Below are 23,098 nucleotides of genomic sequence, written 5' to 3'. Positions count from 1 at the left end.
TGCTGGAAAAAGCAGTTGAGTTTGCAGGCATGTGTCCCCTGCAGATTCAAATACAAAAGTCACAGAAACCGTATAGGGAGACTACACTGCCACAAAAAAACAACCAGGGACAAAGAGGGCAGCAAGTGGAGTAAGGGCTGAGGCTGGAGGGAGACCCAGGAAGAGGAGAGACACATCAGCTCTTGAGTGAGGGTGGCGTATGAAAATACAGTGGTTAGAGATACGGGGAATGGATATAGAAATAAAGGTAAGAACAAGTTACTCAGAAAGGAGGAAAGTCTGGGATATAACTGTAAACCTGAGCAGTAGAGCTGGGGTTGAGACAAGAAGTGAAGGACAGGGTAATGGCACACTGAAATGTAGAAGGCGGAAAGGAGCAAGCTATGGACAAGTGGGGGGAAAAACAAAAACAAAAAAACTAACAAAAAAACCCAACCAACCAAACAAAAAAACACCACCATCTGTGCTCTCTGGAGGTTTTTCATGTCAGAAACAGGGAACTTGATCTTCCCGAGTATCAACACTGTGCACTCTACCATGATTCAGTCCAAACAACTCCTGCTAGTGCAAATGGCAGAGTGGTTTTGTCTACTGGGTTGCAACTGTGACAGTTCCCTTAAGAGGCCATACAGTAAATCATCTGGGCTCATCATTTGCTTTTATCAAACCAAGGTTATACCATGAAATCTGCTACACTGGAAGCTCATTTTTAACACTGCCATACCAATCAGTTAAGATTTAGGCAATGCCATAGTCTAGGCATAAGTGGTTTACTCGCTGTGCTTATGCTTTTGTGTAACTAGTTGGACTCATGAAATAAGGGTGGTGTCCTAAACCATGCACCCTGGGGAGCTGAGTAAAGGTTACTCATGTAACCCTGCTTTTGGCATTTCCTTACTTTAAGGTGTTTGACTTTGCAATTTTTGTAACATTCTTCTAATGAAACCTTGCTGTATGTATTTAATTAAATATAGATTGCATTAATCTCTATTAAAAGAAAACTCTTTAGTCCCTTGATGTTTTGACATGGGACTCTTAAGGATCTCACTTTTCTGACTCCAGACTGGTCTTTGGCAGAGTAGAGAGTTGGATTTTAACCTCCATGTCCATTCAGTCTATTATTCTCTTTTACCTGTCAACAAGGGTACCAATTAATATCAACTGAATTGCATTTACTGTGGTGGAGGTATGAAGAATTAAACCAATTAGTATAAGGAACAGCTTCCAGTCAAATGAGACCTAGTAATCAGGTGTTTGAAGTCTCTGTGTAAACTTTTGAACATCTTGGCAACGATTCCATCCCTTCAATTTTTAGGAGGTTGTTTGGTAATTTCTATTTCAATGCTTGAAGTAGAAGTCAAAAGACACATGCCTGGAAAACTTGTAAATAGTCCTAATATATTTTGATTGGAGTGGGGTTGTCAAAAAAGGGCTAAATGGCTTGGTTATATGGCTTCTGTGGTAAAAGCTAGGACAGTCTTAGCTAGTAAGTAGCTGTAATAGAAAAATATTAATGGATGTCAAGCCTTAAAATCTTAAAGTTTTCTAAATTCGTTTGAGTGTAATTTTAAACTAGACTGTCAAAATTGTTTTGAGTGAGAGAAGTAGACATAAGTGGGCCTGTGTGCTTAAATGAGACAGAGATGATGAGGCTCAAAATATTTCTGTAATTTTAATGGACATGAGATTTATGTTGTAGGCAAACTACAGCATAATAGAATTTTCATCAATTTGTCTTAAGAATTTCTCTCTTTTCTCCATTTGTCTTCATGGGTGTGAAAGTCTATTAATAATAAATAATATAATATGGAGGAATTTTTCTAGTTTTGACCCATTGAGCCAAATAAAACCTTTTCATAATAAATCACACAGGAAAGTAAGATACTGTTTGTGTAGTATTTCAAGTTGCCAGGTCCCAGAGCCTAATCTATGCTGTAATGGTGCAGACTGTGGGTAGTCTAGGGAAGGAAAACAAAGCATGCAGAGAGGCTAATTCGACTCAGCACGTAAATTTGGGATTGGCTGAAACAGGTTGTTCAAAGTCTGCCTTCCTCAGCCGTCAGCGAATTTTAGATTCTTTCTGTAAGATGCTCTCTTAACTATAAGAAGCCTCTGATACCAGATACAGAATATGGACGGAGAATTCTTTTTGTCTCCTTTGCCTTAACCCCAGGAAGAACATCTATTGCATTTTTGTAGCTGCTGGAATATTCTTCCCGTTTTAGTGCACAGATTTATAACAATGTTTAATGAATGAGTGGCAGTAGTTTGCTTATCAGTCCATGTAACCACGTAGGCCGACCTTTTCAATTAAAGCAAGGTCAAAGTGAGCCTTGATGGTGCTTTTTTTTTCTTCTTTTTTTTTTTTTTTTTAAATATGATTGCTAGATTATAAATGCTAAGTGTAGTTTAAAAGTAAGCACAGCTGGCTGTAAGACCTGGTGTATTGCTGGGGTAGTCACAGCTCAGAAAAAAAAGTAAGTGAAACAAGCCTGATAAATTCAAGTGGATGGGGAAGGGAAGATTCTGGAGGCAGCATAATTGCTTTTTGATGAGTTCTGCTGAATCTTCAGGAGCAAAAAACAGGTGGTGGGTTGTTTGCTGTTTGTTGGTGTGAAATGTTTGACTTAGCTGCTCAACGTAACAACAAAATCAGATCATTTTTGATTTACATAGTGCAAAACTGCTCTGGTCTTTTAAGAAACTGGTAATTCTCTGGATCATAAGCTGACTAGGAATGTCCTGTCCCGGGACTCCCACCACACAAAGCGTGGCCCAACCACTGAAATGTACTGTCATATCTCCTTTTCAGTTGCTCAGCAGAGGCAAAATATTCTGTGCTGAGCGGGAGAACATGTGTATATATCAGGGTAGGTTCATAAATCAGTTTTGAATCCTTTGGATGATATATGTCACTTAAAATGCAATTTAAATGAAGAATAATTTGTAACTCTGGTTTTCTTTGTGATCTGCTTTAAAATGTAGATGTGTCTAAGGTTTGTTGAGTCAGATATGTATCTGAGTGTCAAACTGCTGATTTACCTGACAGCTGAGTTAGAGTGACTTAATTGTGGAACTGGGTTTCTGAATAGGAAAAGAGGCATTCATAACCTTTCTATTTGTGCTCCAGCTGGTAATAAAAGACAGCTGCTTTGTAAGACTACAACAAATGGGGAAAGAATGAGCAAGAAAGAGCATGTTTGTGTTTCCACTACTACATACAGATGGTAGCCAGTCTGAACTGTAAATATTCCTGTACTATAAATCTACTCATAGCATATTACTGTCTATCTTACTCTCTGTTCTTAAACAGTATATCAATAAAAGTGCATTGATGTATAGAATTTTTCATTTAAATATGTCCATATGTAGAATTGTAGCAGCAGAGCGTTAACTGTTAAATTGAATGCCAAACAACGTTAGCAGTAGAGTACAAATGAGGAAGAACTGCAGCAGGGATTTGAAAACAGGAGACTCAGCTTTCCCAGAATGAAAACTATAATATTGGCAAGGACTCTACCAACTGTGGCTTGATGTTGGTTGAGAAATTATTCTCAATGAGGAGTTTCCCAATGAGGTTTGGACTGTTAAATCTTTATGTATATATTCAAAAATATTTTAGTGCTGATATTCCACCCTATCACCCCAAAGGAGGATGAGTTGCAGATTTTTAGAGACATTAAATTAGTCTTTTCTTAGTGCCTGACACTTCATGCATTGAGTTTTTGTTTTTCCCTTGAAGATTTATTTAACATGCTGTGCCTGTATCCATTCTGTAATCTTTGGAGAGTGATAATGTGAGAGATTATGATTTATGAGTGATAATACAAAACGATAGTATATTTGCCTTGAGTTTATATTTTAAATGCTAGTAGCTTGATAAGTAGCTGCAGATGGTATTTGGTTTCTTACTCAGTATACCCAGATGTAATGCACTGAACATGCATCACACCATAAAAAAATCTGTGACTTTCTTTTTTTTTTTTTTTTTAAATTTTGAATGGAATAGTAATTTTCCTATGGAAGCTTGTAGTAAAGGAAGAATAACAACTTTGAGGAACAGAGTTGTGAAGAGATTGATGATCTCTTTCATGAGATGTTGAAATAGCTGCTATCTTTGATTGGTGTTAGTGTGAACTGAACTTCAATATTTAAATTTCACTCCACAGAACATTAAACCAAACAAGGAGGTAAGGTCATCACAAGAGCTCATTCTGAAATCACATTATGATTTTAGCAGTATCCTGATACCAAAATGAATTTAAACAGAGGAAAAAAATCTATTGTGTTAAAGACAGAAATGAGAACAATCTGTACAATCTAAATCCAGAGACAACTCTCTTTAAAGCTGGAAGTGATATCTAATTCTTTCCAGCATTAATTACTACTCATTAGAGTGAAGCATGTCATATACTTTACAAAATATAGTTTCTTTTTCTGCTTCTCTATTATCCATAGTTGAGTCATAGTTTCCTTGAGCATCCAAATTACTCAAAATTACTGGAATTTTTATGGGATTTTTTTCAAGGCTGGTTTTATATGACTGAGCAGCTATAAAACTGGATTAAAAAGTCAGCAGTGCAAATTATTTGTAACTGCTTGGAAATAATTTGTGGCTTTGTTCACTGTTTGACTGGGTCCTGCTCCTATAGCACTAGGAGGATTCCAAAAAGGAATTGGAGGTTTGAGTTCCTGGAAGAATAAAAGAGGCTGATTGAGAATATTACATGACAAATACATGGAAGATTTACAGGAACAAAGACTTTTCTGTCCTGGACCTTGAGAGAAAAAAAAAAAGTCAATATCTGATTATAAAGTTTATGATGGGAATAAATAACTTTGATATAACCACTTATAAATGTCTTATTATAAGTTTATTTTAATCAAGACATAGCATTGATCAATTAGCGTTGGAGTACATATCAAAAAAAAATGTAAAATACAGTTTCATATATATATATCTGACCGATATATCTGACCGACTTGTTGCAGTTAGTGACGTTGGATGCATTTAATGTGTAGATTACCTTCTGTGGTCAGACAGTTAGTGGGAGGAAGAAGCGAGACAAGCTATTTTCTCCAAATAACTTGCATTATTTTCTGAAATATAAAAAGATGAGGTTTAAAGTAACAGATGTTAACAGACATCACTGGAAATAATTATTGTATCTCCCAAGTATGGGAATTTATTTGTGATTTTTCAAAATGAATATGATATTAAGAAAAAAAATATATACTGCTTTCCTTTTAGGTATCTTCTTACCCAATGGAAAAGTTGCTTTGTTTTGAGGGTTCTGTTTAATATGAAAGCTCTGGTAGGAAAGTGAAGAACTCCTAACTGTGGAAACTCCCCCATTCTTGTTTTGCTCAGGAAAAGTTAAGACTCATTTAGTGAACTCTTATCATTTGTAATGAAAGCATAATTTGGGTTTCAATAGCAAGCAAGTATTCAAAACTGGCTTCTTTAAGAAATAAAATGCAAACTCTTGTCCTTGCCTGTCTCCCTGTTGTTGTATTTTTAGCTTAATTGTGAAAGGGAGGATTATGGGGTTTTATTTATTTGTTTGTTTGTTTTTTAGCAAAATGTATATATCAAGTCTCATAATATGATATTTAACAAGAAGATACTTAACACAACTTTTTTTTTTTAACTTATTTATTTTTATTTTCTTTAAGACAGTTCTGTACCTGCATTAGAGAATATTAAATGTTGTATTTCCAAGGGCTTATTAAATATTCAGTAGTTTTCTTTTTCTGTAGTCAAGTGTGTCAAGGGCAACCCTTGTAAGTCCTGGAATGAAACAAATAAACTAACCAAACCTTAAAAACTGTTATTGAATACTCATGCTAGAACATACACATTGCACAGTGATGGGAGTTGAAGGAAGAGGTGTTGAGATCCAGCCCCAGTACAGTTTGGATCCAGATAGCATAGACTCTTTCTGGGAAAATACTGAAATGTTGTGAAAGATTTTATTCAAAACCTACAAAACAGGAAGTAAGGGCAACTGTGACTTCCAGCAATTACCTATGCATTAACCTCATCACTGACTGTGACCCATCCATTGTGGAATACTTAAACAATGTGTAGAAACAGCTTGTTTCATGGGTTGAAGGGGATGGACAAAGTGTATCTTGAATATGGAGTAGTGAATATGTGTCAGATTTTATGAATATGAATAACATACCTGAGTACAAGGACCAATTTCTACATCTGCCTGCCGATGGTTTATTTAGGCATTGTCTAAGCTAATAAACCTTAGAATGACTGATACCAGGTGCTGACTCCATCACAGGCTGGTACTGAGATGTGCAACAGTCCTATACCTGGGTTTGCATTGGAAAGGAAACTTAGACAGGTGACCTGGGCCACAACATCCTCTGACCGGGTACCTTTTCTTATCATGAAATCCAGACATGACCTACAGGACTATTGTCAGACCATTTGCAGCCAAGGTTTTTTAAGGTGACTCTACTTTCTTTGAAGAACTTTAGGAGTTATGTGCAAGATTAAACATATAATTGAATGCACAAAAGTTCTCATAATCCACAGACTGCATTCCTAGAAATGGTTGTCATTTATGAAATTGTTTTAAACTCTGAGCAGCTCAATTCCCCATGGGACACTCAAGACAAAACAGGAATTGTAGTTATCTACCTTCAACATGTTATCCACAGGTATCTGCCACTTGCTTTGGATTTATATGCTTCATCAAAAAACAAACTGTAGATGATTAATCCAGCTACTGTGAACAGTAGTAGGACTCAGTAGCAGAGCTTGACTTGTGATCCTATCAATTAGATAAGCTGGGATCCAGAATCTGCACCAGGCTTGTCTGAAATGTGATGCAAACACACATTAACAAAATTGGGTGCACATTGCCTTCAAAACTTGACCAGAGGGAATCAGCAACCTACTGAGAGCTTTAACTGCTTAATGAAGAATGTTCTGCTTGTTTTGTATTACATACTGAACATTTTCATTTTGCTTTTAACTGCTCTCTTCTGGCCTACATACATTGAACATTTTGTTAATTCAAATAATTTAGAAAAAGACTGTTTTTGGTGGCCGTGAAGTGTCTTTACCACCATTATCTCATCTACAAAGTTGTTGTTCCTCAGGGGAAAAAAAAGTTGTGTGGTACCCTGTAATTGTTTTGGACATTAGGAGGACTTAGGAACAGAACCTGGTTGGTCCCATCCACCAGAGAAACTGGAAGTTTGAAGGTGTACCAGTTTTGTCTGGAATGTCACACTTATCCACATGAACAAAAATGGATGTGTTTTTAGTCTCAGTGCCTTCAAAATGAGAGAACATGGAACTAGGAAGATGCAGAAGAATAACTGAAAGTGGGAATACTGCATGACTTTTAATTTCTATCATTAAAACTGTTTGTAGAAAACATGACAGACTCTTTTCAACATTTTGCCTAATGTTACATAATACAATATGAAGAAAATATCTTTAATTAATGTAAAGTAAATGCCCAAGATCTTTTCTTTCACTGAGTAAAGGTTCCTCCTTACATTGGCCACCATCTTCATTTTCACTGAGCCCTTTTGACTATTGCAATAATAGTGTAGAAGTGTCTTCTTGTGTATGTGGTTTTATTGTGCTAGGTGCTCTGCAAGATCTGCCCAAAATGTCCTGATCCAAGGCATTTATATTTCAAAACAAACCACAGAAAGAGATACAATATATAGCAAAAAGAAATTAGCGTCTTTGCTCAAAATCAGATGTATATGCTCTTGAGTATATGGCTAAATGTGTACGTGGTTAAATTGTTTTACATTGCTATGAATGGAAGGTATGAGATTATCAAGAAATCTGCCACTAGATTAAGACATGTAATAGTTCGTTCTTGCCTTTGTTATAACTTCAGAAAGATGATTGCCTCTAGGAAAACAGGATAGACTACTCAGCTGATCCTGAAAATGACTGAAAGTATTTTTCTTTTAGGGCTAATAAAGCATCACTGAATGTAATTTTACAGTTAAAGATTCACAGCTGCCTTGCCAAGTGCCAAGTGTGCTGTGGCCTTTCACAGTGTCAATGTTGTTCAAACTAGGAATAAATAGGTTGTCAGGCAGTTCTACCTGTAGTTAATCCCTTGCTTTTTGGAACTTTTTAGAAAGAATCTGAACCAGAGCAGACTCTTTTTCTGAAATATAGCCTAGAAATAGATGCTAATTATTTACTTACTTCTAGATTCAGTGTACTGCTGAATGCACATTTAATATTTATTATATCTGATTTGTTAATAAATTTGAATTTGGCTAGGCTGAATGCAATTTTCTGTTCTTTCTAGACAAAAAGCATAGCTTCCTGAAGTCACCAAAGTGTTGCTGCTACAAGAGGTTGCCCAGTATTTTATCTATTGAAACTCCCCACCCAAACTGCAAACTGCAACACTGACTTAGCTTCAGTGACCCTCAAACTCCACAGGTTCATTTGCTTTGTATCCTGCTGCTGGGTAGAAAGATGCTGGAGGATGCTGAAGTAGCATCCCAAGGGAATAACCCTGTGGATCTTAGCTCTCCACTGGCTTAGAGTCTGATAAATTCTCTGTCCCTGTTACGGAGAGGTTTTGCAAATAACTGCTGAGATTAATTCACTTAAGTTACTTGGTTGCATTAAGTCACTTGGTTGTATTTGCTGACTTTAGCTGTCTCACACAAAACGCTTGCGTGTGTGTGTGTGCGTGTCAGGTGCCAGGAAGAAATGAGCTATGAATGTGCAGAAATTTTGTAGTTCAGGCAAAGGCAGAAATGTCTGCTTGGTAAAAAACAGCCAGACAGTGTAAGATTGTTTGCTTAGTTTGTGACTAGAAGTTGAGACCGGATGATAAGTGTTCAGTTCAGTCCCTGAGCCAGACCTTTTTGAGAGAGAACAGATTTAGAGTGTTTGTAATTGAGGGGCTTGGTATAATAATTTTGTTTCATTGATTGAGGAAGGGAAGCCATAAACAAGCTGCAAATCTCTGATATAGATGCATTAAGTCTGTGGGGTTGGGGTAGATATATCTTGTCACTCTGAATATAATAAATTTACCAGGTCTGCATTGCAAATTTGAACTTGTTTCTCAGAATCAAAGCAATTCTATCTACCTGTTGTAGAGACATTTTGTTGTCTAACTAGTATTCTGTGTTAGAAAAATGTAGCCATTCAGTGTTGTACCAGCCTAAAGGAATTCCTCTAGCACACAGTGAAAAATGTGTGTGCTAAAGCTAAATTCAGTGATTGATATCCAAACACACAAAAGCAGTTTTACCGCAATGTTGTGGACTGGATTAAAGTGCCAGAATGGAGACACTCTTGCTTGTGGCTGTTGTTCTGACTCCACCATAACAATTTATTTATTCATTAAATGGGATTCATGATATAGGTGTGGTAACATACCAGCATCCGGCTGCCACAGTTTCTTTTGCCACCACAATTGAACTCAGGCTCTAAGCTGCTCTGTCCTGTAGGCTGATAGTAGAGAGCATGATATTTGTTTCTACTTGCTGGACTATTCTTCGGTACTCAGTATCAGGTTGGGGATTAACATTAAAAAAGTGATACCCTGAGTGATTGTAAGTAGTGTTAAGGGAAACATAAAATACATTACATTTAAGCCCATAGGGATTAGATATTTTCAAAAACCTGTTTAGGCATCATTTTGTCTCTAAAAATATTGAAATCTTCAATACTTTTTTCAATACTTTTTTTTTTTTTTTTTTTTTTCCTGGCTATAAACTATCTGTTAAGTGGAAAATCCAGAATAGCAAGCATTTTGACAACTGAGAGGAGACATTTAAACACATTGCCTGTTCAAGTACCATGCCATTGCTGCTGGAGTACAAACACGGTGGTAAAGTGTTGTTACTTAAAAGAACATAGCTATTGTAGCAGAGGAGCAACCTCTCTAGAAACACATTTTCATTCAGCACATTTTACTGTGTAAAAGAAAGTTTATCTCACCTTCCAGCTGTTTTCCTATGAAATCCTGTCCTGGAAATAGTTTTCTTCAATGCCTGACTGTGATGATTGGGTAGTACCTGTTTTTTTAAGTCATTAACAATCCTGTGTGAGAGCAGTCTTCAGGTTATTTATCTGCATTTTATGTTCATGTGCTGCTACTAAAACTGAATTTCTGTTTCCCTATTTGTTCAACTTGTCCTGGATTTGTAATTTCGATATCAGGATTTAGGTAGAGGACTGATAATACACTGCCATAGCAATGAGAGATGCTCTGCTTATTTCTGAAACAGCTGTGCATGCTGTGCTCACCAAGCGCCTATTGAGGCAATGGGGCAAGACCCCATCCAGACTGCTTTAGTCTTTGTGTTCCCCAAAGCTTTGCTTCTGATAAACCAGGTAGTGGGTGAAGGTTGATTGGGGCACTGGACTTGATTTCACAGAATTTGTTAAAAGCAGATATATTGTTGTTTTGCTAAGAAAGTTTTGTTGGAAGTGGAGACAGCTATGTTAGGCTTACTCTTAGTCCTGCCTGAGAGAAGGTGATGGATTATTGTGAACTAAACAGGCTGTGAAACCTGCTCTACCTGTAATGCAGGAGGCATCTTCTATCAGTATCAGTTATTTTTCAAAGGTCTTGGGAATCTGGAGGTCCCAGTTAAATGGAAGCCGGCAAATGTTGTCCCAGATTTTAAGAAAAAGAAGGAAGAAGATCTTGGTAATTACAGATCTGTCAGTCTCACTTCATAGCTTGATAAAATTATGGAGAAGATTATTCTGGGAGTTACTGAAAAATACCTGAAAGACAACACAGTCATTGGTGACAGCCAACACAGGTTCATGAAGGAAAAGTCCTGTTTAACAAACTTAATTTACTTTTATGACAAGGTCACCCACCTAGTCGACCAAGGGAAACCAGTTGATGTAATCTTTTCGGATATCAGCAAAACCTTTGATATTGTTTCTCACAGTATCCTTCTGGACAAAATGTCCAGCATATAGTTAGATAAATGCATAATACAATGGGTGAACAGTTGGCTGATGGGTAAAGTTCAAAGGTTTAGAGTAGGTGGGGTCATGTCGGGAATTAGCGGCAATCCCCAGGGTTCCATTTTGGGGCCAGTTCTCTTCAATGTTTTCAACAATGACTTGGATGTAAGACTTGAATACCCTACGTAAGTTTGCAGATGACACTAAACTGGGAGGATCTGTTGACTCCCTCGAGGGCAGAGAGGCCTTGCAGAGAGATCCTGACAAATTAGAGGACAGGGCAATCACCAATGATATGAAGTTTAACAAGAGCAAGTGCTGGATTCTGCACCTGGAATGGCACAACCCTGGCTTGGGGTACAGACTGGGGGGTGAGAGGCTGGAGGGCAGCCCCACAGAAAGGAGTCTGGGGGTTCTGGTCGACAGCAAGCTGAACACGAGCCAGCAGCGTGCCCTGGTAGCCAGGAGGGCCACCCACACCCTGGGGTGCATCAGGCCCAGCACTGCCAGCCGGGTGAGGGAAGGGATTGTCCCGCTCTGCTCTGCGTTGGGCGGCCTCACCTCAGCACTGCATGCGGTTTGGGTGCCACAACATGAGAAGGACATAAAACTGTTAGAGAGTGTCCAAAGGAGGGCTACAAAGATGGTGAAGGGTCTAGAGGGGAAGATGTATGAGGAGCAGCTGAGGTCCCTTGGTTTGTTCAGCCCAGAGCAGAGCAGGCTGAGGGGAGGCCTCATGGCGGCCTGCAGCTCCCTCACGAGGGGAGCGGAGGGGCAGGCGCTGAGCTCTGCTCTCTGGGGACAGCGACAGGACCCGAGGGAACGGCATGGAGCTGGGACAGGGGAGGGTCAGGCTGGGTGTTAGGGAAAGGTTCTGCACCCAGAGGGCAGTCGGGCACTGGGACAGGCTCCCCAGGGAAGTGATGAGAAGAGATGTTAATTCCTGAACCATTATCTCAAGACTATTAAGGTTGACCCAGTTTTCCCCTCTCATCCTTGCGAGAGGTGGACAGCCTTAAATATTGCTGCAGTTGGTCTGTCTGAGGGCTGTTCATAAGGTGCCATGACAACTGGTAGAATTCAGATGATTTAGCATTTTTTGCCACTTTTTGGAAGAGTTTCACCCTGGCATATTGTCCATAACCAAGACTTTCCTTGGTCCCAGACTCCTGAGCTGCATGTGAGAGCTGTCCTGGATGCAAAGTTTTATGCCTATGAATTTGTGAATCATTTGGGGATGAATCAGTAAAAATTTACAATGACCACTGATCTATTGATATTATTAATGTGAAGCGCTGTGTGGTTCTGACGTCTCTTTTTTTCTCTTTTTCTTTCAGTTCATTGCCTTTGCCTCTTTGTTCTTCATCCTAGTTTCAATCACAACCTTTTGCCTGGAAACACATGAGGCTTTCAATACTATTATAAATAAAACTGAGCAGGTTGTCAATGGAACAGAAACTGTACTACAATATGAAATTGAGACAGATCCTGCCCTGACATATGTGGAAGGAGTCTGCGTGGTATGGTTTACATTTGAATTTTTAGTGCGTGTTGTTTTTTCCCCCAACAAACTTGAATTCATCAAAAACCTCTTGAATATCATTGACTTTGTGGCCATCCTGCCCTTTTACCTAGAAGTGGGCCTGAGTGGGCTCTCCTCCAAAGCTGCTAAGGATGTACTTGGTTTCCTCAGGGTGGTAAGGTTTGTGAGGATCCTGCGAATCTTCAAGCTCACACGGCACTTTGTGGGCCTCAGGGTACTGGGCCACACTCTGCGAGCCAGCACCAATGAATTTTTGCTGCTGATAATATTCTTGGCACTTGGTGTTTTGATATTTGCCACCATGATCTACTACGCAGAGCGGGTGGGAGCTCAGCCCAATGACCCATCAGCAAGTGAGCACACACAGTTCAAAAATATCCCTATTGGCTTCTGGTGGGCTGTAGTTACCATGACCACCCTGGGGTATGGGGACATGTATCCACGGACTTGGTCAGGCATGCTGGTGGGAGCCCTATGTGCGTTGGCAGGGGTGCTTACCATAGCCATGCCTGTGCCTGTGATTGTTAACAATTTTGGGATGTACTACTCCCTGGCCATGGCAAAGCAGAAACTGCCGAGGAAGAGGAAGAAGCACATCCCTCCAGCTCCTCAAGCTAGCTCTCCTACCTTCTGCAAGACGGACTTGAACATGGCCTGTAATAGCACACAAGGGGACATCTGCCTTGGCAAGGACAACCAGTTGATGGAGCACAACAGATCATCAGGTAGGACCCCACTGGAGATGCATGTTCTCTGAAAACACTTTATAGACCAGTATGTTTGGTAGGGGTCAGAAAGCTGCCAGCCTTTCTGCCAGGAGAAAACATAGCTCCCACCCTTCTCCCCTCCAGTGTTTGCGTGTGTCAGTCTCATAGTAGACAAAATAGTTATAGCAACATTCCCAAACCTCTATGTAGCTGGTCTATACAGTTTTGCTTGCTCTGTTGAGAATGCTTTCCTGCTGATGATATCAACCTTTTCTTTTGCCTGTTGTTTGTTGCGTTGTATGGATGTTTCTTGTTTTTCTGCATGACTGTGACTATTTGAGCAGCCACCGTGTCCCACCCTGTTGGACTCCATGGTGTTTTGCCTCAGTGTCTGTCTCTTGTGTCAGCTTTGCCTGTGCCACATCGTGGCCTGTTAAGCAAGATCCTACAAAGAAGCAGTCATTTAAAAGGAGCAGGTGCTTTACATCAAAAGCCCAGCACTCAAAGGAAATAAGGAGAAATTCTCTTTCTAGCTTTCTTTCCATTTGGCATTCTGCTTTCCTGGCTAGAAGAAACTCCTTCATCTGAGTTAGATGAGATATTGCATGATATTTACTATTAATTGGATGATAATTGTAAAGCTGATGTAGAGTTTGTTTGGAAAAATGAAAATGGCAGCCCCTCACAACATCAATATTATTAGTGTTGATTTTTGTGATCTATATTACCTTATCTCTCAGAGTTCCAAATGCTGGATGAGGAGTATTTTGTGCTAATTGCTGTGAAAACAAATATCAAAAGGCAGCCTCTGCCCCTCTAAGCTACTGCCCCACATTCCATCTTTCTTCAAACTAAAGAGGAAACTTTATCTCTCAGTATAACTAAAAGTCTTTTTTTTTTTTTTTTAGTAGCAGGGATTTTTGTTTGTTTATTTCTTGAGTGTATTTATTCTTAAGCAAAACATAATCTGATTATAAAACTCACATACCAGTCATTAAGCTCCTGTTGGAAAGTTGCTAAATGTTAATAAGAGAGAAGAAAAAAAAACACACAAAACTATGACTGGTGTCATTCAGTAACTGAAATTTATTTTTTAGAAAGAAGAGCCTGGAAAATCGGTCTCTGAACAATATCCTTCTTTGTTCTGTTGCTCTGTTACTGAATAGCATTTATCTTCAAAGAAGCTCGGTTTCATTCTCCGAGTGAGTGTTCACAAAGTTAACATGCCTTTTAAATGTCCTAAATATATTTAGGAGGTTGGAAACCCTTGAAAGGTCTCACATCGAGGGTGGAATGTAGTTAGTTTTACAGTGCTTTGACTGATACACACTTTCAGACAACATCTTTAAAGTGATAATGGTAACAGGTTTTTCATGCCATCAGGTCCTGCCAAAGGTATTCCAGAATGGAGGAGGCTCGGTGTGATCAGAGCAAAGAGACACTTTTGTGTGTCTGCAGCTTTATTTACAAGGTGTTATAATCCTTAAAGTTAGACAGAAAGCAGATATGCAAAAAAGGAGCAATTTTAAAGTGTTAACTTTTTCCTTGGTAGTGCCAGCACTCACACTAGATGCTCTAACTTTGTTTCTGATAGAGAATGCTATTAGAATCATCAGGAACTTTGTACAAAACTTCAAGGCTGAATGGCATCACCCTTGGCATTGCCAGTTCAGAAAAGCACATGCTCAGGTTTAAATGCAAAGGTAAAGCTGAAGTAAAAAACATGCCATTACCAGTTTTTTTTTTTTTTCTTGAAGTGTGGCCTGAATCTAAAATAGTAGATAATTTTTGAAAATAGTCCTTTGGGAATCTCAAATCAGAAGAGGTAAGAGTTTCAGTGTTTGACAAAATACACAGACCAAAACCAGCATTTAATGTTGGGTACAAATGATGACAAGCTGTGCAAGTATGATAGCAAGTGCAGAAATGAAAGCTAAGTGTGTGTGATTAAACAGGTTTTAGTGTAAAATGTGGATAATTTAACCCTTCTGGGGGAGGAGTTGTCTTTAAAATATGCTAAACAACATATTCTAAGCAAAAATGACTAGCATGACCTCTAATTTAATAAAGAGGGTAGCCAAAATAGTAAAACCATTTAAAAATATCCAAGACTGACTATACTTACAGTCTTTATCAGGCAACTAATTGAGCCTTGTGTTGCTTATTTCTTATTTCATGGTTTAGTAAAATCTTATATGAGACTTAAAAGAACAGGAAAGTCAAAAGATCACTTGCTCTTGAATAAAAAAAATATTTTTGCCATTTTGTACTGATGAATGATAAACTGCAATCTTGTTTTCTAATGATTTACCTTATAACTACTTTTTGAGTGATGGGAATATCTGGCATTCAACATAAGCTCTTTGTGATGTCTCATTTCCTCATTCATTATTGTCTGTAAATGGGCATGGTGCTTTAACCAGTGTTATCAGGTGAAGACAGTGCAGGAAGTGAGCAGCCACTCTCACCTGGTGAAAGGCTCCCTCCCATCAGACGCTCTAGTACCAGAGACAAAAACAGAAGAGGGGGAACATGTTTCCTACTGACAACAGGTGATTACACGTGTGCTACTGATGGAGGGATCAGGAAAGGTATGGACTTCTTTCATTAGATCATAAAGATCACTCAGCAATGTGCTTGTGAAAAGCAAGCTTAGAGTAAAATGATGTGCACAATGCTCTTAGAGAAAAGATTGTACCACAATGTATTTTTTTTTCTTTACCCCTAGCCATTCTTTCCTTGCTTTCCTTTTAAAAACACTAATTTCCTTTAGTCTTCACAAAAAGTGCCTGATGTTGGATCCTCATTTCACTTATGTCTTCATTTGTCTGTTACCTTTTATAGAAAAACCTGCAATTCAGACTTTGCTCATTCAACCATTCATCACTTGATACCATTTCTCATTCTAAAAGACAAAATAATTATTTTAATAACTTTGGTCCACACTTAATAACCTAGTAAAAATTACAGCTGAACAAATTACATTTAAAAGATTAAGATAATAGAAGTAAACAACGTTCTTGTTCTGAACACAACAAAGCATATCAATGAGATGCTATTTAGATTTCTATCAAAGAAGAGTTAGCACCACTAATGCTAAACTAAAGAAGAGTTAGCACCACTAAAGAAGAGTTAGCACCGCTAATGCTAAAACGTGACTGTCTACCCCAACCAGAATTCAACTACAGTAAACAAGTCTTGACCTTACAAGGTGATAAAAACGTCTTACAAGTTATTCAGCCTCCTCAACCCTATTCTGGGGTTGGGTTCCCCTGGTGGAGACTGCAAAACCTTCCAGAATTATGTATCACCATGTGACCAGTGGCATGGCCATCTGATCAGGACATAACTGTCTGTGGCTGGAAAGCTAACCTCAGGGTATAACCCCCAAATCAGCAATGCTAGTGGTGTTTTTGCTTTTCTTTGGTGAAGAATTGCTTTGTTTTCTTGGCAAACTGTAATATTCTAACAGTTCTCTCATTCTTGATCCTTGGTGTGCAATCGTTCATGTCAGAGTTCACCATCTGCAGTAGCCATGTGGCACTTAACAAACATCTTTGGCTGAGACTTTTTTTTTTTAATTAGCTTTGTCTATAGCAATTGTAGTTGTTCCAGCCAGCCGAATCGAAGACCCTAAAGCAATTCCCTTGGTTATTCTGCAAATGCTCTTTTTATGTTTCAAAAGCATGAGCTCAGTAGGTTAAACTTGTGAAGGCAGATATGCAGCTAGAATGTGATATGTGTAGAATTTGTGAAGAAAATGATTGTCTCTATGCTCCTACATTTTACAAATTCCTATAAATAACATTCAGATTAAATAGGACTTGGTAGCAAAAATTTTTCTGCACACAGATTTAGGACTTTGCATGGTCTTCTTCACAACTAGGATTATTTACAATATCTCTAACAGTAAGGGTCCTGTCTTTTGGGGAGGTCAGAAAAACCCTTATAATGCAGAATGCCATGGCATCTCGCAAGATAAGGTTCTGGACTTCTTTTAGAAATGTTAGTATAAGCATTGGAGTGCTGTTAACTTGGCTGTAACTGTACTTAGAATGGAACAGAAGTAATGGAAGAAATTGCCCGTTAGTACTAATGACGTATCTGTATAACAATAAAACATATTTTATATGGGGAATACGTGAATATTTTCATTGCAAAATCTAGATTCAAGAGAAAATTAATTGTTTCAGTTTCTACCAGAAAAAGAGGGCTTGAGTTCAGAAATTACATATTCTCAATGAGAAGTGTGCTTTTTGACTGGCTCTAATGATAACTATAGAGTAGGGAAGCTAGCTTATAAGTAGCATCTTTGAATTTTTGAATTTGAATTCTTGAATTTAATCACACATTAAGTCTACTAGTTTTTCATTTTGTTTTATTTTTTGCTTTCTTTCTTTTTGTATATCCTTCTTGTTTGGTTTGTTCCTTGGCTGGTTCTTGGTTGTGTTGAATCATCATTTATTCTGAGCTTTTCTGCATTGGCGCTTATCTCCATCTCTAAGATGATACTGATTCAGAGCTGATCCAAACCCCACTGATCTATCTGGAAGTCACTGATTTTGGATTATGCCTCTATGTCTATTCATCTTGTATTTCTGGTTTTGATTTTTTAGGAGTTCCTGTTTTCTTTGTCATCTTTACCACCTTCCTCTATCAGTTCATTTCTATTATCATTAGAGAAGTATCCAGAACAATATATACATATATAAAATGAATCCTAGTTTCTGTGTAAAAAAGCTACCTTATTCTTTTGAATTGTTTTGTAAGCATTAAATTTAAATGGGAGGTTACATATATATATTAGCATTGTGTGTTCCTTCTGTTCCGCTTTCAAACATGATTCTTTCTAATCTGTGTAAATACTCAGAAACAGGAGGCTGGATTTGAAATGTATCAAAAGTCTATCAAGCAGCACAGTTCAGCCTGCCCTTGCAATCTGGAGATAACACTGCATAACGTTTTAGCAGACATGAGGTTATACTTTTGTTTTAAGTTCAGTTTTACAGTATGCAATTTTCAGTAGGTAAGAAATATTTTTATTATTATTATTATTGCTACATATTTTTTTCACCATGGCTCTCAATAGCTTGGGACCTGTACAAACAAAAATAGAGGTACAATGCTTCCGTAAAGAGTATCTATTCTGGGGAGAACCTAAGATATGATTTTTCCTGAAGATGTTAATTGCTTGTGGTCTGTTATATGGAGATTTGGAATTTGAACTAGTAACTGTTTCAATTAGAAAAAAAAAATCTGTTGACATCCCACGTAATGCTTAGATGCACTGTTACTGACATTGTATAATTTCTGTGGGAAAGGTCTCAATATTTCACAGCAGTTCACAGCAGACAATTACACTTGAATGTTTTAACCTGGCAAATGCTTAGGTGCATACTAATTTTTAAGGAAATAGGTTGTGCCACTGAAATCAATGGGACTTCTCCTGCTTGCAGTGAAACTGTATGCGTACTTTAGGAGCAACATTCCATCCAGCTTGATCTTCATTTTATTCTTCTTTCTGGTATCTCTTTCCAGACCAATGGGCTGATCCTTTTCTTCATAAGCAGAATTATTCAGGCACTGTTGAAAATATTTGAGTATGAAGATAGTGAGACAGAGCAAAGCAATGCTTTTACAGTATTTTGCATAGACTCTACAAGGTGAGAACAATGTATATGTAGCAAGAACTAGGTAGCTACAGCTCACAGTGTGTATTAACAGAAATGTCTGCAAGTGCAATGTTCTCTCCAAATTGTGAAGCATCATGTTGTTGCCTTATTTAAAGATTAATTCTTCACTAGTTGCTTATGTGGATTAACACCATTTATTTTATATCAGTTGGCTTGAGAAGGAACACAAATACGGTAACTTAAATTTACCAATCAGAAAGCATTTGCAAATACGTCAAACTCTGCTATCTTATAGTTTAATTGTAGACAAAAAGTCTTAGGGTTAACATTTATGAATATGGAGCTTCTTTCCCATCATATCATTCAACGCTCTGCAGAAATGACTTACAATTAATTTATGCCTTTTTTCTTTTTTTTTTTTAATATTTTATTTTTAGAGAAAAATCTCCCTTTATTAGGAATTGGATTTAACAGAGGTTATATCATTCTAACAGTTTTTATAGTCTGTCTTAATGGGTTTTTGATTATGCTTAGTCAGATAGCTCACCCAAAAACTCTGTTGGGATCTTTTATCTTACGCTCTGTGCAACCCTGATGACGCCAATAGAGTGGCACAAAGTGCACATGGGGATGGGAAAGAAAAGGCCAAACCTCTTACATGGTGTTCTGTTTAATTTCCTGGGAAAGAATAACTGCATTAATTCATAAATTATTTTATTTGTTGATATCTTTTGGCAGTACTGTTTCTCTGCACTGAGTTCTTTTGCAGGCAGATTCCTTCTGAGTCCCAGATAGCTCCTTGGATTACACTACATTGTATTGTTTGTCTTTGTCTACTTTTTTTTTTTTTTGGCTGAATTCAACTGATGTCTGTGCATTTTCTCATACAAGGCTACGAAAAATCTCGAAGCTTAAACAACATAGCTGGCTTGACAGGCAATGCTCTGCGACTGTCTCCAGTAACATCACCCTACAGCTCACCTTGTCCTCTAAGGCGCTCTCGGTCTCCCATCCCTTCTATCTTGTAAACCAGATGGCATCAATCGGCTATATAGTATTAATTCAAATACTGTTTACCACATATTGGAAATAAATGTAGCATTAACCATAGGCTCCACAAATATGGTATAACTCCTGCATGATATAACTGTCAGTAGTAAGAAATGCCACTTGGGTAGCTGAAGATTTCTATCTTGGCTTTTAAAGATTATCTAAAGTAGCGCTTCTTCTTTCGTCTACTATATTGTCCTACTTTCCTGTGGCAATAAAAGGACAGTTAGTGGATGCCATTGGCCAGTATATTCAATAAATAAGCAGTTTTTCAGGGAAATTTACTTAAAATAATGTGCTTCCAACTAATTATCTGTCACTCCATTGAACCTCCATTTCTTGTGACTCTAATCCATTCTGAAGATGTCTGGAATCGTGTCTTGGTTGCACCCAATGTGACTTGGGTCTGCTCATTTGCATGGACCATCCTGTCTCCATTACCTGACAAGCAGTGTTGCCGATCGCGGAGACCACAGAGGGCTCTGGATGTGTGTACTCTCCATGTACCATCCTGCTGAAATGAAAGCACTGATAAACTGGTCTGCATGTGGGATTGTTTTTCATTGTTTAACCTTCTCTTTTATTTTTTAATGATCTACTTGTTTATAAATGGTCTTATTTTGTGATTAACTTACTTTGGTACTGGATTACTGTATCAGAGTTCTGAATGTCTCCGGTTGTTTGCACACAGATAACTGCAAAGAGGTTGTCATTACTGGTTACACGCAAGCAGAAGCCAGATCTCTTTCTTAATGGCTTGGGGAAGGCACAAAACATGCAAGAAAGGTAAACGCCATCCAGACTTGCAATTTTAAGCTAGCAAGTGCTGCTTGGTACTATAGTCATTTCTCTACTCCAGGGTTCTTCAACATTTTCAGAGGCTGAGTACCAAGTAAAATCGAGAAGATAACTGGGGGCTTTTTTTGTTCCACTGTAAGAGTAGCTCTCAAGTGGGGTTTTTGACCAGACTCATACCTCTGGCTCATGAGCATTTAAAAATTCTTCAGTCAATGTTTTTTGAGGTGCTTTGTCCTATGTGTTGTTTGTCTGTCTGTCTGTTTTGCAACTTGTCTACTGTATTCTCCATCCGTCTCCATAAAGCACAGATACTGTTAAAATGCCCCCTCTCTTAAGGCTAAGGACACTTTTCTCCTTTTCTTCATTTTATTTTTTATTTTTTTTCACATCAACTATACGTATGTGTATAAAGACATAAATATATTTTTCAAGTGCAAGTTAGTATTATATAGACTAACTAACTCAGAGTGAGCACTCTGAAGATTTTTTGAGTGGGATTTAGTAATGATTTTACAATGCTGACCGGTTGCCTATTGCATCAATCCTCCTCCTAGCAACCAGCATGCGTTACAGTTCTGAAACTGTATCTTCTCTAGTGGCTTTTTCATTCAATATAAACCTGTATTTATGCAACGGAACAAATGCAATAGCAGATTTGATTTTCTGGGCTGGTGAGGAACAATTACCCTAAAATGCAGAATTTTAGAATTATATAGGGAAGTCTGTAACTACTGAGATCTTAAGAGATCCTTGAGATTGTTGAATAATCCCTGATTGTCATGTTTTATTTTTTGTTAGGACAAGAATTATAACTTATTGTTGACCATGTAACATGTTCTTCTGTATATAGCCTAGCCCAACAGCATGACTTGCATGTCAGAATTCTTGTACAATAATGTATTTATCAAAGTATACATTTCTGATATTTAGAGATGTACATTGATTTAGTTTTGGTAAAATATTGTCAATAGAGAGATAATTGAAAAAAGCTTTTAGCAAAGGAATTAATATAATATTTGGTGCTGCTGTTATATTAACTACAGTGTTGTACAGAATTTATCATGGATTTTTGACTGCTGAAAAAGGGACAATGGAATTTAGCCATACCAAGGACTGTACTGGAAAGAGACTGCTGCTGCTGAATGGGCCCTGATAAACATCTCACACCCTGAGGAGGTCACTGAGACTTTACTTGGGAAGTAGAGTTTGTTAAAGAAGATTAACGACTGCTCATAATTACTGCTGCCAGAGGAAGGGGTGACTAGTCACTGTTGATGAGTCAGCTGTAAATAAAACGTGTGTGCATGGAATATCAGTTTTTATCTATATCAAAGAAAGCTGAATTCAAGTCATCATTGCTAAGACTCCATGCAAAGACCCACACCCTGATGCATATTATTGCTGGTTCCTGCAGTAAGTTGTGCTGTGGATCATACAAAGACACACACTTAATAATGATAGTGGTGTAAACTACATCTGTCTTGACTTCTGTCATAACAATGGTATATTTTGCAAAGGTCACAAAAATGAACAGAGTAGGTTTGCCTAAGTCCTTGCTTTCTCAGTTTGCCATGATCTATATTTGTATGAATTCTAGTGTACATGCCAAATCCTATGTTTACTTTTCACTTTGATAAGAGAAATGTGACTGCAGACAAACATCACTGACTTTGTTCACAGCACACAGTCTTCTTTCATTGTTACCTCAGACTATAAGTATTATGAGAAATAAAATTCTGGCAGCAAGACTATTTTTTTTCCTTTTTTTTTTTTCTTTTTTAATTCAAAGTGTTGCAAACCCAACATCAATAAATATAAAAGATGTATTAAAATTATATCTTAAAAATGTATATTTTACATAAAAGAGATTCATTGATCAGCTACTTTCTGTGATTTTTGTGGTAAATGGATCTAGTCTATTCTATGTTTATGAGGCATTGTAGTGGTATGATGTGGTAATTATGTTCTCTCCATCTTATTCAGTGAGAAATTCTCCAAAATCTGTTTTGTCACCCTGGTGTCCCAATTGTAGGGACCTGTCCCAGTTGTGAAACTCTGTACTGTGGAACTTCTGTGAACATGTCAAGGTGCATGCACAATCCTGGTGGAAACCAGTGGCAATGTAATACCTGAATTGGAGAATAAAAGGCAAAAGACCTGGGGAGGAACTTGAAACATATCATCTGAAGTGGCTCATGCGCTTTCTTTAGCAGTATCGGTCCCTTGCCTGCCACTGGCCATCCCAATTCTCAAACCAATTTCCTGGGGCACATAAGGAGCTAATTCAATGACTAGCATGAGCTGGCTTCTAAACCAATATAAAATCTTCCTTCTTTTTAATGAGCCCACGCCTTCTGTGGAAGTTGTAATTGGTCTAGATATTATTGGTCTCAAAACAGTTCTATTGCATTCTGGT

At 37.9% G+C, this 23,098-nt stretch overlaps 1 protein-coding gene across 13 annotated transcripts in view; it reads left to right on the top strand.

Annotated features, from left to right (window-relative positions):
- KCNC2 (potassium voltage-gated channel subfamily C member 2) overlaps positions 1-22,859 on the top strand; it is a 102,894-nt gene extending 80,035 nt beyond the window's left edge. Inside the window, exons 3-7 of one of the 13 annotated variants that reach the window (XR_005818829.1) lie at positions 12,289-13,219; positions 13,546-13,677; positions 15,625-15,792; positions 19,726-20,670; positions 21,726-21,780. Coding sequence is in view for 11 of the 13 variants with exons in the window: in XM_040553473.1 (XP_040409407.1) it covers positions 12,289-13,219; positions 13,546-13,677; positions 15,625-15,792; positions 19,726-19,862 (1,368 nt within the window). In the remaining 2 variants the exon portion in view is untranslated. Of the gene's footprint in view, positions 1-12,288; positions 13,220-13,545; positions 13,678-15,624; positions 15,793-18,739 lie in introns of all 13 variants that reach the window. The other 12 variants (XR_005818842.1, XM_040553502.1, XM_040553486.1 and 9 more) reach the window with 12 other exon arrangements.
- Positions 22,860-23,098: the final 239 nt, after the last annotated feature.

Source organism: Cygnus olor, chromosome 1 (assembly GCF_009769625.2).
Source record: "Cygnus olor isolate bCygOlo1 chromosome 1, bCygOlo1.pri.v2, whole genome shotgun sequence".
Taxonomy (NCBI): Eukaryota; Metazoa; Chordata; class Aves; order Anseriformes; family Anatidae; genus Cygnus; species Cygnus olor.
Note: the sequence above shows the minus strand (reverse complement) of the source record. Positions and strands in the feature narration are given on the sequence as shown.